The 19,372-nt window shown below is 35.0% G+C and overlaps 2 protein-coding genes across 7 annotated transcripts in view; one reads left to right on the top strand and one right to left on the bottom strand.

Moving 5' to 3' along the window:
- The window catches only part of KrT95D (phosphofurin acidic cluster sorting protein KrT95D), a 171,416-nt gene extending 153,075 nt beyond the window's left edge, over positions 1–18,341 (top strand). For all 6 annotated transcript variants that reach the window (XM_088258853.1, XM_088258850.1, XM_088258852.1 and 3 more), the window contains 10 exons: positions 4,327–4,484; positions 6,248–6,406; positions 8,016–8,230; positions 9,455–9,609; positions 9,986–10,130; positions 11,209–11,323; positions 12,121–12,348; positions 13,336–13,594; positions 15,116–15,238; positions 16,087–18,341. In XM_088258853.1, coding sequence (XP_088114979.1) covers positions 4,327–4,484; positions 6,248–6,406; positions 8,016–8,230; positions 9,455–9,609; positions 9,986–10,130; positions 11,209–11,323; positions 12,121–12,348; positions 13,336–13,594; positions 15,116–15,238; positions 16,087–16,214 — 1,685 coding nt within the window. In that variant the 3' untranslated portion in view covers positions 16,215–18,341. The remainder of the gene's footprint in view (positions 1–4,326; positions 4,485–6,247; positions 6,407–8,015; positions 8,231–9,454; positions 9,610–9,985; positions 10,131–11,208; positions 11,324–12,120; positions 12,349–13,335; positions 13,595–15,115; positions 15,239–16,086) is intronic.
- Positions 13,642–19,372, bottom strand: part of LOC148310225 (iron-sulfur cluster assembly 2 homolog, mitochondrial) — a 221,700-nt gene continuing 215,969 nt past the window's right edge. Inside the window, exon 4 of the transcript XR_015837426.1 lies at positions 13,642–13,907. The gene's annotated coding sequence lies outside the window, so the exon portion shown is untranslated. The remainder of the gene's footprint in view (positions 13,908–19,372) is intronic.

Genomic DNA, 19,372 nt, shown 5'->3' with positions numbered 1-19,372 from the left:
TTCAATAGGAGAAAATACGAATGAAAAGCGGGATGTTTGAATGCATTTGTGTGATATGCTGCTATACAGAGCCTAAAGCGCAGAAAGAGCAGTTATCTTAGTATGTTATGATTATCCCGAGAGATGCTTCTATATATCAATACTAGTATACCATGATTATCCCGAGAGATGTCTCTATATCTCAATCTTATTATATATGGCCTGTGAAATGAATAAGAATGTCCTACATGCAAACGTGGAGATTCTGCATGGTCGGCGTCATTAACACGGACATGTGAGATAAAATTCATACACCATACTAGGATGGTATGTGATGAGTTTTCCTTTGAACCTAAAATATGTAATAAGGATTACAATATTCTGAAGTGCTGGTGTGGAAATTAAATTAAATTACAAAGTTTTGACCGTGTTCAAATATTCGTTCAATACTTATCAAGATTTTATATTGATATCTCAACAATAGATGAAGAAGGATATGAAACTCTGGCCTTTTACTGGCTTGTGACCTGTCATAGGCTGGTTTAACATTACATTTCATGAAGGTTTCCATTTAAAAAAACTTACTTATTTTCTACCATAGATAGCCGAAGAAGTAGTAGGCGGAAGATGTTTTCAATTATGGCTTAGATCTCAAGCTTGTCTCAAGCGTTCAAATCAGAATGCGTTCAGCTCACTCAGGGCTGGTCGTGTGCTCACGCTCAATTAAAAATTTTCAATAGCTCTTTTTTTTACAAAACCATATATTATTTCGAAGAAAAACTTATTTTTTTAACTGCAAAAATGTTTTTTTAAGAAAAAAATCATTTACGTTAAATGATACCTGGATATAGAGAAAATAAAGTTGCGACTTAACAAATACTTTGCCTCAAAGCATAAATATAACTTCGAATTTCAAATTTGAGTAGCGTGGTTGTCATCAATCTTGGGTAGAGTGGTGAATATCACATGTGTATAAAGTGATTACCTATAATAGGTCATAAGGCCTGTAAATGCTCTGACTTCCATATTCTTCTTCATCTATGTTATCAATTAAAAAAGCTTTATATAAATCAAATTAGATTGTATTAATTACCTGAGTCCTTCGTCCATGGTATTATTGTAATGAAATGTAATATTTAAGATAAATACAGTTGTGTTTTCTTCTATTAAACCTTCCAAATTTAACTGATAAATAAAAGATGTTTTGTACTTTTTCATGTTTGCAAAATGTTTCAAACCACTCAATGAATTATCTTTTTTTCTAAATCACTGATAGTAGCATGTCCTATTTTCACGACTCAATCTGTTTATCATCACAACTCTATTTTATTTGTTAAAGATTTACTTCTTCCACCTTGTACTGTGTTTTCTTAGTCTTATGCACTTGTACAATCGACTAATAACTATACCGTGTATTTTGTATGTTAAAAGCATTGTTTACTTTGTGGTATGGTAATATAACGCTCTCCGTATCATTCATCGTTCACTTGTCGCTCACTCCTTTCAAGAACGTCTTAAATCTAAAATCGTCAATTTTCAGTTGTGCGTGTTTTCGGAATGCCCAGAAAATGTTTTATATCCCAGCAAAAGCGGCATATTTTTAACTTAATATTTACCCGCTACAGGGCAGAAAGTGTTGTTTTTACATTTTGAATAAAAGGTATTGTTTAATTATTTTTTTCAATAAACTAAATCTTTTTCAAATGGGGAAAAAACCTTCAGGTTTTACCTAAAAAGATCTGTTGCACAGTAAAAAGTTTAGTAAGTGGTTTGATATTTATTTTTAATACATTGTATTATATTTTGAAACTTCAAAAACGTTCTCCTGAAAAATCTAGTTTATTGATTTATGACGTTCTTGAAAGGAGTGAGCGTTGTGTAATACCACTTTAAAAAACTCTACTTAGTGACTTGTAGTCACGAAGTAGCGTTTTTAAAAGTGGTATTACACAAAGTGAATGATGAGCGATAAGGAGAGTGTTGCTATACCATGTCTCTTAATTTGTAACCATTCTCTCCCTTAATGCATATCTTACTGTTTCAGGATTTCCCCACTCTTTCTCCCTCTAACGCTTTCACTGTTTCGCTTTATTTTGTAATGCCAGCTTATTATCGCACTCTCTCATTATTCATAATTACCTATATACATTTTATGTAGTTTTTGGCAATCGTTACTTGATTCACTATTACTTTGTTTTCACTTCATTTCTGTGCTTGGTAATGTTCTCAAATGTATAATAGTAATTGGTTCCGTAGAACGGGGCTACTTGAACTTTGATGTGTTACTTGCGCCCAGTACAAAAAAAATATTTAGATCGTGGTATCGATCGAAGTATCGTGACAATAAGCGTCACCTGTCAGGGAAACAATGAATCATGTCGATACGTTCATTATTGTAGACCAAATACAGATTTAAATATTTTTTTGTACTGGGCTCAAGTAACACATCAAATATTATTTATATTCAAAGCATTTACTTTGTGGTCAAACATTTTAATTGATATTAGTAATGTTAGTAAATAACCACTCACCGACTACTTCTGTCTACCGGTTTCGAGACGTACCCGTCTCTTCGTCAGGACATACACTACAATTTAACAATCATGCGAACAACACTACACCACACCCACTTAGTACTATTCACATACACTATCACTACACATGCAAAACATGCAGAGCGAGTTGTTAGTCCCACCATACTTTTGGGAAACTAAATAATAAAGTAAAAATGTAATATAAATATACGCAGGTTGGAAACTATATTAGGATTCAAAGAGAAGGGGGTAGGTTCTGGGAAGTGGGAGGAGTTGAGTTAGGAGCTGATCGGTTCAGTGCTACGTCGAATAAAGGGCTGTATGGAAAATTTATTTGGTTATTTATTAATTGGATGTTATTTTTAATGGTTTCACATTAGAAAATCCATTAAAAATAACATCCAATTAATAAATAACCAAATAAATTTTCCATACAGCCCTTTATTCGACGTAGCACTGAACCGATCAGCTCCTAACTCAACTCCTCCCACTTCCCAGAACCTACCCCCTTCTCTTTGAATCCTAATATAGTTTCCAACCTGCGTATATTTATATTACATTTTTACTTTATTATTTAGTTTCCCAAAAGCATGGTGGGACTAACAACTCGCTCTGCATGTTTTGCATGTGTAGTGATAGTGTATGTGAATAGTACTAAGTGGGTGTGGTGTAGTGTTGTTCGCATGATTGTTAAATTGTAGTGTATGTCCTGACGAAGAGACGGGTACGTCTCGAAACCGGTAGACAGAAGTAGTCGGTGAGTGGTTATTTACTAACATTACTAATATCAATTAACACATCAAAGTTCAAGTAGCCCCGTTCTACGGTAATGTTTTTAAATATCTTATTAATTTTAATGAATCTTTAATTCTAATCTATCTACTGTTTCTTAACATTTTAGGATACTTTTATTATTAAGTATTATTTACTACCTTTATCCATTTAATCTTCACTAAAATAATCAGAATTCTATACATTTTTAAATAATAACATTAAATTTCTCTTGAACAATATATTTCTCGTATTTGGCCATGCGTTGCATTGGCTCAGTCAGGTTAAATGGAAAATAGTGAAAATAAAAAGCACACATTTCTAATATGTATACCTGTAATTTCACAATACACTCAGACCTCACTTTGTGTCATAGATACGTTCCAAAATATCGCGACGCAAATTGAAATTTACAAATGGGGAAATAACCTTATTAAGAAAATTCAAAAATGATTCTCTGAATGATGATAACAAAAAAATGCAATTCGAAAAAACAACGACGCACAGCAAAAATGAGTCTTAATTCAGAAACGACGCAACTTTGAAAAAACGCAAAGTGAAACGATGCAAAGCGAGGTCTGAGTGTACTTGTGAAGCATTAAAATAGAAATATTAAAAATGTATGCAATCAAAAATATTGAAAATAAGTGACAGCAGCTGTCAAGAAGCACGCCGCCCATCATGAGCAATGTTTAGTATTGCGTATGTTGCTGTTACATACAACAGATGGCGCTGCCATTGCTATCAACAAAGTGTTTAAAAAAAACAATTAAATACACCTGTCACAAGTATATAAAAACATGCACATATTCAAATGTAATGTTGTGTCAAAATTTTAAAGAAATTGACAAATAACATTTTTATTTATATGGATTATACTAGATATAAACCATACAGTAAAACAACCATGTCTATCTACCTGTTTCTACCGTGGACATGGATTAATGAAAATATGATTAACTTTCCTAACAACTTAAATAATGAACAAGTGAATGAGTTTCTTTGCAGTTCTTTGAATTGATAAGTTTTTGCGTTAACTCAGAAAACGAGCCGTGGCGTGGTAGAGCCGGTGACCGGAGTATAGGCGGCCCCGACGGATCGCTGTTACCATTCCTGGACCAGGATGACAACCAGGACATGCTGAGAGAACACGTGAACAACGACCATCAGACCTTATCCGGCTCACCTCCCAGAGAAAAGGTTTGCCAACTTGATTATTGAAAAAAATTCACAGCTTGAAAGTTATTCATCAGAATCGGAAGGTTTTCTTTGTATTAACACACTTTGGACGAGAAAGGTATTTTTATCCGTTCGGTCGATTGATGCTTAAGGACGGGAAGGGTATTTTTACCTTCCGTACCTACCTCATTTCGTAGTCAGAAAAGAAGGAATTATTTGATGTTTTAATATGAATATTGTAAAGGTCTAAACTATATGTACAAAATGATCAAATCCTGTCGCCAGCGGTCCGCAAAAACGTAAAAACCACCCGTCCAAAATGTGTTAATGTGGAACTGGGGACGATAAAGCTTTCAGTGAAGACCCAGCATCTTGTGTTTGCATTTAAATATAAAAATAAATCACTTGTATAAGACCACTTTTTAAGTTTAGTAATGTAAACACATGTAACTAGTTTCGAACTATGGACGTTCTCATCAACAGGTAAAAACACAAAATGTTTGTATTTTTACCGTTGATGAGAATATCGGTAATTCTCAAAACTAGTCATGTTTATATTAATAAACCCAAAAAGTGGTTTTATACAAGTGTTTCATTTTTATATTTAAATCATCGTGGTATCCCTCAAACTTAATGCCAAATAAATAAACAATGTGTTTGAAACATGTCTTTCATGAGTGTCATAGTAATGTCACTGTTCCGTGATCCTTCCTGTGATGCAAGTCCTAGTTCTTGTGATGTATCTTGGTAGGGCAACCTTTTGAGCAGTTTAAGGATGTTCATAGCACTTCTTTAGACTTTCTCCAGTAGCTTGATGTCTTTGATGAACTAGGAACTCCGTACTTATCCACATACCGAAGAGGTCTTATATAACTCTTTGATGGAGTAGGAACTCTATACTTCATATCCACATTCCGAAGAGGTCTTATATCAACGTGCCCTACGTAAAGTGCTTTAACTACATTTTTATCAATTTTGACATATTTGGTGTACGTTATCAACTGACCATTATCTACAAATATAAATAAACAAAAAAAAAATAATAATAAATTACGCCTAGTTTTCAGGCGTATAAGACGCTATCTACATCGAATTTTCGAAATGAACTGAACTCCTAAAACGCTAACTATTTAATTTTGACAAACGCATAAAGTTTTAAAACGATTTAATACATTATTTTATCGTGTTTTGAATGTTTAATACTAGTTTAGAATTTCAGATAAAACCATTAATTAATAAAAAAAAAATATGTTGAAAAAATCTTCTAAGCTCTCCTGTAAAGTAACAGATTTGCAGATAGAGTACTTTACGTAGGTGCTGTCGATATAACTCTTTGATGGAGTAGAAACTGTATACTTGATATCCACATTCCAAAGAGGTCTTATATAACTCATATATTTAAGAAAAATGTAAAATAAAATCACAAAAATTATTGATGTGTAGTTTTATGCCAAACTATATTTTTAATTCTGATAGAAAGTTTTTAATATTTTATTTTATTTTTAATTAATGTTTTACTTAGTAAATACCGCTATTTCTTAAAATCTACTGTGACACGTGTTTTGATGCATTCCGCATCATTTTCAAACACCGCATCATTTTCAAACACCCCATCATTTTCAAACACTATATGAAAATGATGCGGAATGCATCGAAACACGTGTCACCGTAGATTTTAAGAAATAGTGGTATTTACTAAGTAAAATATTAATTAAAAATTGATGGATTTTACCACAAAGTGGCTGCCGGAACAATTAATGATTTTATTTTATTTTAAATTCTAGGATGAAAAACGATCTCGGCTATTCAGATCAGCGATGGGTTCAGGTGGTCCGGGTAGCGCGGCCGGTAGGAAAAAGCAACAACAGCAGTCCTTGACCATTCCCACAGAACAGGGTACCAGACCCTCCAACGACTCCGCTCAGAGCCCCACCAATGCTGAGGTATGGGTTTCCTTCCATTTTCTTCCGAGGTCTAATACAAACTGTTTATTATCCATTGCATGAGAGAAGCTACCTCTGATAACGAGCATCGTATGTATGTGATATTTACAACATTTTGAGTGTGTCCAAATACTTGTTCACAAAATCTGGATTATCTCCAATTACAGGAGTTATTTTCATATTATTTTTTAACATAATGTTAAAAAGTAATATGAAAATAACTCCTGTAATTGGAGATGATCCAGATTTTGTGAACAAGTATTTGGACACACTCAAAATGTTGTAAATAAATTATTTGGTCAAATTATAAGCTTAATTGATAAAAATGAAAATGATATTTTCTGGCGTTTCTCATGTGTGTGATTATAATCCAGGATTCGGACCTCACATACTAATAAAAGAGTTTCTGCTCAATAAAAAGCTTCTTTCCATCTCACCAATAGATGTCTCTAGTGAAGTTCTAGTGATTCAATAATAATGTTTCAAAATTGGTTCATATAGAACTTCCAAGAATTTGAGTAGTGTGGTTGACAATAATGGGTAGAATTGGTGAATGTTACATGTGTGTAAAGTGATCACTCAAACCAGCCTATGACGGTCGTCAGCCCCGTAAATGCCTTCCATATTCTTCTTCATCATTGATGAGATGTCAAAAAATAAGATGTATGTGATATCACTGTCAGATGAATGTCTCTTCTTCTTCTGCTTGGTGTAGGCATTGTGGCCTATTTTCAAGAGGGATTAGCCTCCTGCGATATCGATTCCCAGCTGTCAATCCATCTCTGGTGGTCTGCTTTGGGGTTGGCCGTGTAATGCAATGCGGAAGAATCTGGATGGTTCCGTTCTCCGCACATGCCATTGTCTCCTTCGTTGCCTTCCCCACCTAACGACATCTTCGATCCCGCATATTTCTCTTATCCTGGCGTTCCTTATTCTGTCTCGTAGACTCTTGCCAGATATGCTTCTTAGAGTCTTCATTTCTGACCCTCTTAACACATTTTTTGTTGCTGTGGTGTCCGCTCTGTATTCGATAATTCGATAACAGATTAATGTAAAATTATAATTTATATTTGAAACAATCACTTTGTGATTTTCCATTTTATAATTAAAATATAACTTTGTTTTAAAATTACTGTAAATATTTTATCCTAACTTAATTATGATGTCTACCAGTTTCGAAGCTAACCGATTCTTGTTCAAGACTGGTAATTACTATTAATCAGTCTTAAAAAAAAAAGAAATATTAATACTAATAATCGGTCTTGAAAAAGAAGTGGTTAACTTCGAAAACGAAAGACATTATAATTAAGTTATAATAAAATATTTACAGTAATTTTTATCTGCGGGAAGGGTGATTTTACCGTTTCACTCGACTGGTGGTGTTGGGTGGGAAGGGTAATTTTACCTTTTCACTTGACTCGTCGTAAATTGTGTGTAAGTTATTTTTACGCATGACTTTTGCGGCATCTTTTGATCTCATATCGATGTATACAGTATGGTTAAATGTTATCACTTCTTTTCAGAGGTGTTTATCTCTATTATGAGCGCAGATAGTGTGTGAAAACAAAGTTATAGAATGTAAAATGAATTAACCTTGTGTCGGTTGCAGCCTCGGCGCAGTCTCCTGGAGGCGACGTGGCGCGCGCTGGGCGGTGAGGAGGGAGCTTCCCCCCCTCCCGACTGCCTGTGGCTGGTACTGCCCTCGGGGGGCCTGGGGGCGCGTCTGGCCGCGCACCTGCCCGCCTCCTCTCCGCCGCTCGTGCCTCTCAACGCGCCCGAAGTCCGCGCCATCCTGCAAGCGCTGCTTAATAAGATATGCAAACAGTAAGTATTATATTTCAATGTTAATATCATTTATTATATCAGACACTGGATTATTCACCCTATGGATGAAATGTCAATATTATAGATAGACAATTATACATGAAACATCTATCATTCTTCTTTATATGAATGAAGATGGACACTGAGCATCCCAGGCCTTACGACCTGGCATTTGGCTGGCTTAAGAGATCACTTTATACACTTGTGTAATATAATTTATATTTTAAGCACTAACTTTGTGATTATCCATTTTATAATGAAAATGTAACTTTGTTTTAAAATCACTATAAATATTTTATTTTAACATAATTATAATGTCTACTGGTTTCGAAGCTAACCGCTTCTTTATCAAGACTGATTTATACTTTTAGTATTTTTACTTTAGTACTTTTAGTATTAATTGGTCTTGATAAAGAAGCAGTTAGCTTCGAAACCGGTAGACATTATAATTATGTTATAAGAAAATATTTATAGTGATTTAAAAACAAAGTTACATTTAAATTATACTTGTGTAATAGTTCAAGCCAGCCAAATGCCAGGTCATAAGTCTTGGAATGTTCAAACTTCCGTCTTCTTTCATATAAAGATGAACGATAGATGTTTTATATCTAGTTGAGAAAACTATAATATGTATGTAGTTAGTATTTTATCTATAGATAGTTTTATATTATTTATATTTAAATTTAAAAATTATATGTAAGGAAATCAGGAAGGTATCAAAGATTACACTTCCTACATTTTAAATGGATCGACTTAAGAAAAATATCTAAGTTTTGACAATGGTTTCTCAGTTTAAATTCTCCCCCTGCCAGCACCTCTAAAACTTAGAGGAAAACTTCACCTCTCTCCACAAGTCTTTTGGTTACACATTGTTTGCGGGAAACGCTTAAAAGCGTCTTTTACATTCTGTTAGTAGAGACCGGGAGACGGTTATAAGCGTTCTAATTGCTCACTTTTGGAAGAGCGAAAATGCCAAAAAACATTGTGCAGATTGTACGGAATTGGGTTTGCGGTTACTTGTAATTAGTATAATAATTAGGGCCAGGGTTGATGATAAAAACACCTGACAACGGTGCGTTAATATATTGGTATACTATCCCTTCCACATACGCTGAACTTTAGTTTAAATTCTACCATTAGTTGTTAATTAATGAAAATATGTTGCAAGCGTTATTAAAAAAATAAAATTAATTGCATGTTTCTAATACGTTAATATTTTCACAGTTGTAACACGTCAGCGAAACCAATTCAAGTGGTCAGGTTAGTCTTGGTTGGGCCCGATGCAATAGTTAGTGCGGCACTGCGGTCTTACGTAGAGCTCTGGGCGCTTCGACCACCCGACTGGGGAGCCCACGTTCGATTCTACATCATACCGCTGGGTAAGTACATGCGTAATTTTGAAATAATGTGAAATATTTGCTTTTTGAGGAAAATAAATTGCAGACTTAATATGTATAGTGCGTAAGATATTATTATTAGTCAAGGCGTTCCATCTATACCTCAATAATAATAATAATAATATAAGCAGAGGAAGACCAAGGTAAACTTAGAATAATCAAGTATTTTGAATACTTGAAAATGGTCAGATCAGGAGTCGGAATAATCGGCGTGTATGTTGAGGTTTATAAATGTGGAAGAGGCGAATATTGTGTGCAAAGACAAATTAGTGTGATACTACTCCTTGTTAAGTTGATCTATAATCATATCAACTCTGTGCATAATATAAGAGTGTCTATATACTCAATATGTTTCCAGGTGTGAACAACATATCGAGGTATCTGTCTTCAGTGGATGCGGGCTATTCACTGCTGTTTGGTGGAGATGGTTGGCAAGCCCTGTGCGAGAGGGTTGCAGACGGTTCCATTGGAGACGCCTCCGAACTGACCAGCAGAATCAACAGGTTTTTAATTCATACAAATTCATAAAATATTTTTAAAATAATACATATTTTGCAAATATGTACAAGCACATACGTATTTACCATTTTTTTCTGGGAAAATTATACCACTAACTTTATGCCACAAACTTAGTATGTATTCATTGTAGACAATTTTTTTCATTTTAGCTATAAGTAAGGCTATAGAATGAGGATTATCTTTTTTAACCTTTTAACCGCGTTCACTTTGTTCCTGAGTGACGCCCGTGCGCGGTGGTATTTTGCCGTTTTTTAAAATGATTACGTTTATCATGTATTTAGTTAAGAAACGATTTATTTTCCTAAACAAAAACTTTCAATGGGATTCATTGTGCCTTTTTGGTACTCTATAATACACTTGTGTCACATTATTCTTGAAATATATCGTAATATAAACAAACAAGATCGTAACATAAATAAATCAAAGCACGCAGCATCGTATGTCACTCTTACCCACTGGTGATGCGTAGCGTCAAGAGTGAGACAGATATAGGGCATGATTATGGCGCGGACTAATCACCGACTGCAAGAAAAATCAGGGATCTGTTCTTTTATTTATCCTTGTGATGTTAAAATTAATTAGTCAGATATTTCAACAGATGTCATAAGGCCAAGGATTGACGTATTATTTTATCCATAGTTCCACACCATAAAAAAACTCCTCCAAGTTGAACTGAGGTTCGAAACTTGGAGCAAAGTAAAAACACATACGGTTATGTCAGCCGCGTACGGGGAATGTTTTGTGAAAACACATACGGTTATGCGAGCCGCGTGGATCCGGTTAAAATGAATAACCGGAAAGTCTCTATTTTAGAGACTTGTCTAGCTAGGATAGTAAAGATATAGAAGGTAAATATGAAGAATGCATCACAATTACTCCGGCCAATTGAAAATCAATACACCTTGGATATTTTTTGCAATTGGTGGAAATCGAACCCACCATGCCAGTGTCTCAGTCAAGCTTCATATTTTTAAAAAGTTCTATTTCTTGAGAAGTAGATCCCTTACATTTTACTGATGACCGTTATCTGATTTTGTAATTGCATTTTATGATTTATTTTAGATACGTGAATGGTTCTGGCCCGACAATACAGCTGCCCATAGCAGAAGCCATGGTGGCGTACCGAGAGAGGTCCTGTGATGAAGATTCTAGTCAAATATTTGTGCCATTTGTTAATGTAAGTTATCTCGATTAAGTTATACTATCAACATACATCTATTTGCATACCACTCTTAGGATCGCTCCTCTATTTATTTTAAATAGAATTACTTATAACCCTTATCCGCACCCAATGGTGCATAGGGCACTGCATCAAATTGACGCAGTGTTATCTTGATCATTACTTACACGAAGGCTAGGTGATCACTCTTGCGCTTCAGGAACCAGTCCAGTATAATAGTAAATAAATATTACAGTGTAAAATCACTTATATCTATTTTCACCCCCCTGGGAATCGAACCCGGGACCTCCAGCACGGTAGCTAAACACGCTGACCATTACACTACGGCGGCGGACAGATAGAATTACTTAAATAAAATGATGTAATGATCTTTACTTACAGGAATAAACAATATTTTGCCTGAAAAGTGTCAATGTAAAAATGTAGTGGAAATTCCAATCGAAGGTTTATGTGCTATCTTGATTAAAATTACTATTTTGTTGCATAAAAATGTTGTATGTACTTCTAACCTTTTATACAACAATAAAAAAAACTCACCAATAACCCTAATTCGTTAAAAAGTACAAAAAATATATTTTACCATTTATTTATTTGCTTTAAATCACATTTTCGTAATATTTGGCAATGTCATCCGTGATTGCATTCTTGATACACAAGTAACGAAAAATAATTTATCAAATTAATATTGCAAAATGTCTCCTTGGATACAAATACAGTATTTGGAATGTCTGTATCTGTTTCCTTATCCTTGAATTTCTGTATAATTTTTTATATCTATGACTCTTTGCACGTAGGATGTAAGGATAGGCTCGGCGGAGAACTCGCAGCACTCTGTGGACCTGGAGGAGGGCGGGTCGCCCCCTGCGGCCCCGCGCCCCTCTCCCCCCGCCACCCCCGCCCCGCCCGCCCCCCTGCTGCTGACCGCCGCGCCCTCCCCCGCCGGCCTGCTGGGCAGCGAGGGGGCCCCCTCCCCCACGCAGCCCACTTGGGAGCCTCTGGAGCTCCAGCTCGACTACTGGCAGGTTAGAACATCTTCTTCGGTCGTTTCCCTCATTGCTGAGGATCATGACCCCCTGCTGGCTTCCTCTGGAACCTCGGACAACACTCCGCCATTGGTCCCTGCATTGTGCAGCCTTTAGAGCTCTTTTTCACTTGGTTAGTCCATTGGGTTGGAGATCTACATCTAGTTTTCCGACCTTCTAGGCCTCCGGTTATGAAAAGCTTCTCTAAGTTATCTTGTGATCTAGAAGCAATGTGGCCGAAGAAGACTCAAGAGACCGCGACACTAAACACGTGACCATAACCTGACACAAAAATAAAATAAAATAATAATTAATACAATTCATTTTGTTTTACGGCCCGGTAGAAAATCTCATTTCTAAAATCTGACCTGGCTGCTGAAAAGGTTGTCCACCCATGGCTTAGAACAGAGGTTCCCAATCTTTTTCAGCCCACGGCGCACTTACAAGCTTAATATTTTGTCACGGCGTCCTACATTAATAAGCTATTTGGAATAGATATATTGACTTTATACATATTGGGTCTTTCAATAAAGTCTTTCAAACTTTCACAGTTAATAGCGACCAAATTGCTGATGCTACATCTCTGACGCACACTTTGTTTTATTAAAATTTAAAGATTGAAAGCACTTAATGAAAGATCCTGTATATATTTTAGTCGAAAGAAATTGGTACATACAATAATAGTAGTTGGGTAGATAGGCACAAAAATTAAAACATCCACAATATGAAATTGAGTTTTATTATACATATTTATAAGAATTCAGAATTGAAACAGAGAACAACAAAAAAGATAATATTTGTGGTTTCGGATAATGATTGAGGATCGACCCACGGCGCCCTTCTTTACTTTCACAGCGCACACTTTGGGAACCCCTGGCTTAGAATATATTTCATTTTTCAATTTTCACGTCTCACCGAAAAATGTACTGTTGCATATTGTTAGTTTCGCCCAGATTGCATTGTTACATGTGTGGTTTGGTTTTTCAGGTGGTGAAGCAGGAGTCGTGGAAGGGGGAGGAGAGCTCGGCGCGGCGCCGCCTGGAGGGGCACCTGAAGGGTGCGGGGGCGGGCGCGGGCGTGGCTCCGCCCCCCGCGGGCGCCGCGCCCGCCAGCGTGCCCGCCGCGCGCTCCTGCCTCAAGTCCACCTTCCGCTGCCTGCACGCGGCGCGCCTCACGCCCGGCGTGGACCCGCTGGCCGCGCCCGGCTTCCACATCACCTACGCCACCAAGGAGAAGAAGCAGAAAAGTAACTACCGGCCTTTGACTTACTTACTTACTTCAGCCTTCTTTCAATTTTCAATTTCAATTTCAATTTCAATTTATTCAATAATTAATATATACATTACAAACTAGGTGTATACATAAAAAAAAAAAAAAATTAAAAAGTAACACTCTTGTTAAATGAGTAGAAGATTCCCGCTTCGGAAAACTCCTTCGGACACATGGAACAGATCAATATCTAATGTGATATTGTTCAACATAGCTGTAGCTCTTCCTACAGGCATAACCATCGGCAGGTTAGTCCTGTGTATAGGAATGTGAAACAATCTATGCCGACGCTGTCTTCTTGTGTCCAGTATTGACAAAGGCCTCCCTTTTGAACTTCCACAGTTCTCTGTTGCACGCGACTCTTTTCCAGTGCAGGCCAGCCGCTTTTTCGGATTCCTAGAGTATATTAATTTAATATCACCCTTAACCTTCTCCTCCCGGTGATTATTTGATGTATTTACTACAACCCAACTTTTAAAATGGAAATATCAATATAAAATATTACATTGTTACATTTCAAATTCAACTGTGGTCAATAAAAGCAACATTTAGGAATACATATTCACATTTTTCCTGTTTTTAAACCACATTTTTATACGGTGCAAAATACATATCACGCGGAAGTTTTTAGCACCATAAGGAAAGGGTTAACTGGTACCCAAAGTGTAAGACTGATCACCTTGCGTTCATGTTATTAACCATCGAAATAATAATAATTTGGTGCATATAAAAGGTTAAAGGTTGGAAGAATGCATTTATGTATGTATGAGATTCAAGTGAAAATGTAAATGGCAATGAAATCTATTGTGTCAAAAATCATCTCTGCGGTACATAGCCCATCATATCGCGCACTCCTTTCAACAACGTCATAAATCAAAAAACTTGATTTTTCAGGAGATCGGTTTTGAAGTTTAAAAATATAATACAATGTATTAAAAATAAATATGAAGCCACTTATTGAACTTTTTACTGTGTGCAACAGATCTTTTTAGCTCTCTGTTTTTAGATCTCTTTAGATCTCTGTTTTTTATCCATTTGAAAAATATTTAGTATATTTAAAATATAATTAAACAATACCTTTTCTTCAAAATGCAAAAACAACACTTTCTGCCCTGTAGCGGGTAAATATTAAGTTAATAATATGCCGCTTTTGCTGGGATATAGTACATTTTCTGGGCATTCCGAAAACATGCACAACTGAAAATTGACAAATTTTGACATATGACGTTCTTCAAAGGAGTGAGCTATATGTAATTTGTGTCATCCGTTGATCGTCATAGAAAGCTAAACCCATGGAAACAACTAACTTCTTGTATACAGTTTAGTTTGTGCCTTACCGTCAGATTAAAAATATGCACATTTTACCTTATATTATTTTATATGGACATGGATACATTGTGTTTAAAACAATTTTCACTTTACTTTTTATTTTCAAATGATGATAAAGAATCATCGATTCACAAAATAAAATAAAACAATATTATGATTTATTTTTTAGTAATGAGGCTCGGTAAGAAAAAGGAGAAAGACAAGGACACTGACACGGGACGAAGCCAAACATTAGACAATGTTTCCAGACTTATCTGTTCCGCAAAGACCTCACACAATGTGCCATTAAAAGGTAAGTCTTATCTTCCATTTAATTAGGAATTGAAAGTGAGTCCAGACCCTAGAAACAATAAAAAGTCATTGAAATTGCATTAATAAAATACAACAGTTTATATTTTGTAATTGTTACAAGGATCATTGGTAGTATAAATCCAGATGTCATGTTGACAAAGACAACCATAGAAAAATAACCTCAAACCATAGATTTGGAGTTTTATACAGATAAAAAATTTACTGCAAACATTTGCTAGCATCGTTATAACTATGAAATTGTTACTATGTATTTAAAATATTCGGTTAAGAACAGCACAAGTGGATATCAATTTGATTTAGGTAAAATTATATGCGCTTGTCGGATTTCCTTCAAACATGCCCAGTAAGTCTTTCTTTAACACGATGACTGTGTTTAATATATCGCAAACAATCACGAGATGCTAAAAAATTATAAAATTTCAAATGTTAAAACTTTATTAAAAACTATTACAATTCTCTTTGTGTGTAGAATTCACGCACGGCTCATGCTTATACTCGCTCTGAGACATGCGAGTATAAACATGAGTCGTCAAGGGGATATAAGCTGAGTTTGCACTCGCAAATTAAACATTTATATAACATTTTATTATTTATTTTTTGTAAATTTCTATATTCGTTACAAGCTAACATACAGTATAATGTCAAGACTATAAGGGCTTACTTTCAATTAAGCAATGTTACTTTTAAGGCATTTGACTTATTGTTATCAGCCATACTCGTCCAGTGAGTATTCCGGGGAAACTTCGAATGCACACGCCTGGCGCGTACGCTGCACTCAACATGTTGATTATTATGATAAATATTGATTGAATCGGATAACCATTCCAGTGTATATCGATGGTGCGGAATGGAGCAGCGTGAAGTTCTTCCAGCTGTCCATCCAGTGGCAGACGCACGTGAAGAACTTCCCCATCGCCCTCCTGGGGGCTCCGCTCGCCCCGCAGGAGCTGACGTAGGCGCCGGGCCCCCGCCCACACTCCGCACACCATGCCCAGCATCGTGCAGTGCCATCGTGCTGTGAAGTCGCCGTACAGCAATTCCAGTCATATCGTATCTCCTTTGTTCCTCTCCACTCTGCCCCTTCACAAGTGGAGGCCTAGTATGTAGTACCTATTTATTGTTGTTTCCTATACATAGCCGTGTCATAGGTTTAGCGTGTATGTATGGAGGTTATTTTATTATTACCCGTGTTATATTTCCTTTTCCCAATAATTATCCTCAAAAATGTATCTTTTTATGTACATGAATTCGTAAATATTTTATTTAATAATATTACTTTTATTTCAATCATATTATATTTTTACATTTTACGGAGTTTATCATATTTATTCATAAAGATTGAATTTTTTAGAAGCGGCCGCTACGAGTAGGGGTTTCTTTTTTATGGAAGAATTGCCTGATTTGTTGTTGAACTCGCTTGACTTTGCCACATTTTGAAATAATTGTGACGTTTACAGAATGTGGTGGAATTATAAGATTTAGTTTCTCGATAGCTATCGATCTTTCAAGACAATAATGGATTTGTAAAGCAGTTATTAATTGTTAAGATAATAAATTATCCACTTAAGCTTCGAAGAGAACGACATATACAATACAATTTGTAATTCCACCAAAGTAAACATCGTTTCAGTGCGATTCCCTCAGTGTCAAACATGAGCGCTAAAGCTGCTATGGCGACAAGTGGATCGAGCAAGATGCTGTATTTTTTTGGCTGACAACAGCATCTGCGGAGATTAACATAGTCCAATTTTATCATGTAGCTATAAGAAAAGATATTTTTCTTTGGACCTACACATGTGAATAGTGAAAATTTGAATCAAACTATAGGAAAAAGTAAAGAAACATAGTTGGAAAACAGTTTAATTGTGGCCGTTCATAGCTTTAGGATAAGATAGTTGGTGTTATTGCACATCTTTGGATATTGTTGCATTGTGCATTAGTCTCGTAGGACAAATGGGGTTAATCCATCCATATATGGGCGCATTCGCCACTCTTGGTAGCCGCTTCTAAGAAAATGAACCTTTATTAGTTATCTATCTTTATTTTTAAAAAAATAGCGCATGAATCTCGGTGTACTCTTCTTTCGGGCCTTTATTTGGTTTTTAATTGATAATTTATACTTGGCATCAAATAATGGGTAATTTTACTGAATATATATATATTAAAACTATGCTGTCGGCATGTCAAATGGGGTTCATTTTGTTTGGCGCCAGTATACTGGCCTTCAGGAGATCATAAATTGTCCTGTCCCTTTATTATTATGAAATTTTGAGGATATTATCATATAGTGTCACCGGTATCCCAATAGTTTTGCGCATAACATCAACGTGGTGAAACCGGTATTTGCCTGATAATTTTCGTGAGCCACCAAGGTGGTGACAGCGGACGGCATAGTGTTAATAGCGAGTTTCAATCGATAGAAACAGTGAAGATTGTTGTTTCGCAGATGGCAATATCATACATAATTGGATCTGATGTGATATAATCCATAAAAGTATTTATTAGGATGTTAAATCATTATCTTAGAATACCGTACGATTAAGGTTTTGTAATTCCGTATCTATTAAATTTAATGAATTTGTAGTACTATGTATATTACTGTGTGTATTACGCACCCAATACACGTAATATGTGATGTTCTTTTTTTACAAATTGGTAGATTCTCGCTGCCAAAGGTTTCATTATACGTAATGAGATTTGTACAATAATTGATTCCATCTTCCTCATATACCTTTTAGACTTGTAGAATAAAATACGTCGTTTTAAAATCAGACATAATAAATTATCATCAACTGTATACTGATTTTTTTGGTATTTTTTAGTATGTTTATTCAGATTTCAGCGAAAAAAATTCACTTTATGTTGTCGTAGCATAGACGAATCATCACCATAAATAAAATGTGTTATTTTCTGTGTATAATATGCGTGATGAATTAAAAAAATATGTATATTTAATAATTAACTCTACTGACTTACAAAATTATTCATTGGTGACTTTATTGATCTTTAGGATCAGAGAACAATGACATTTATCATGTTTCAGAAGACAACTCTTTCTTTTCAAAACTAATGAAAAAATACCATTATATGATTTTTTATTAACTCTTTAAATTTGCAAAAAACAAAATTTCTTATTTTTTCATATCTTCCCATTGTTCTATGATCGTGACAATCTAATGAAAAGATTCATAAAAAACTAAATCAGAAAAATTAACTTCCATTTGTTTTTATCCTTCGTAGTGATTTTTTATAAATACCAAAGTTTAAAACAAGAGATCTCTAACTCGTAATTGTTAATTTGTGCTATGAATTATTCCATAATGTTTTCATATAGTTATTTCCAATTTAATGCGAGCTTCATCAGACAATAAAAATGAGTCACCCTTTTTTTACAGTCAAATATTTGTGATTTATTATTATCTTTATTACGATGAGTATAAATAGTTCTTAGTATATATCAATATTATACGCAATCTATCCATATTTATTTATAATCATAATAGATTCTCTAGTTATTATTACTTTTATTTTATTTTTACGCTGTCATGAATATATTGTATCAACACGTCCAATGAATAAAGTCGAATCTCAACACATGCCACCTTTTTATTTATTTTTTACAATATTATTGTTGTTTTTTAACAAATGCCTAAATAAGCAGATTCTGTGATAGAACATAAATTTACATTATCTTCTTTTGACCCTTATACGCATCCAATGATGCATAGGGCACTGCATCAGATTGATACAATGTCAACTTACTCGTTTATTGTATGAAGGCGAAGTGATCAGTCGTGGACTTAAGTTGGTAATATTGAATAAATATTACAGTAAAAAATATCTTATATTTATGTTGTTTTCCTATATATCCTATATTTATTTTGACACTTATGGGAATCAAACCCTGGATCCCATCAAACGCACTAATCACTACATTATGGATGCAGACTAGAAATTTCAAACTGTAGTTAGTCAAACAGCTGTCACAGCATTCTGAAAAACAAATGTCACTAATTTTTTTTTATCCTCAAAATTATGGAATTCTCAAAGGTTTTTTTTTTTAAAGTTGGTAGTACTAATTCATTTGTCAGTAACCGTATCAATAACTCACCTT

This window comes from Brachycentrus maculatus, unplaced genomic scaffold (genome assembly GCF_059751285.1).
Source record: "Brachycentrus maculatus isolate JH-2025_06_01 unplaced genomic scaffold, ASM5975128v1 h1tg000104l, whole genome shotgun sequence".
In the NCBI taxonomy this organism is placed as follows: Eukaryota; Metazoa; Arthropoda; class Insecta; order Trichoptera; family Brachycentridae; genus Brachycentrus; species Brachycentrus maculatus.
The sequence above is the reverse complement of the archived record's forward strand: the minus strand, read 5'-3'. Positions and strand labels throughout refer to the sequence as shown.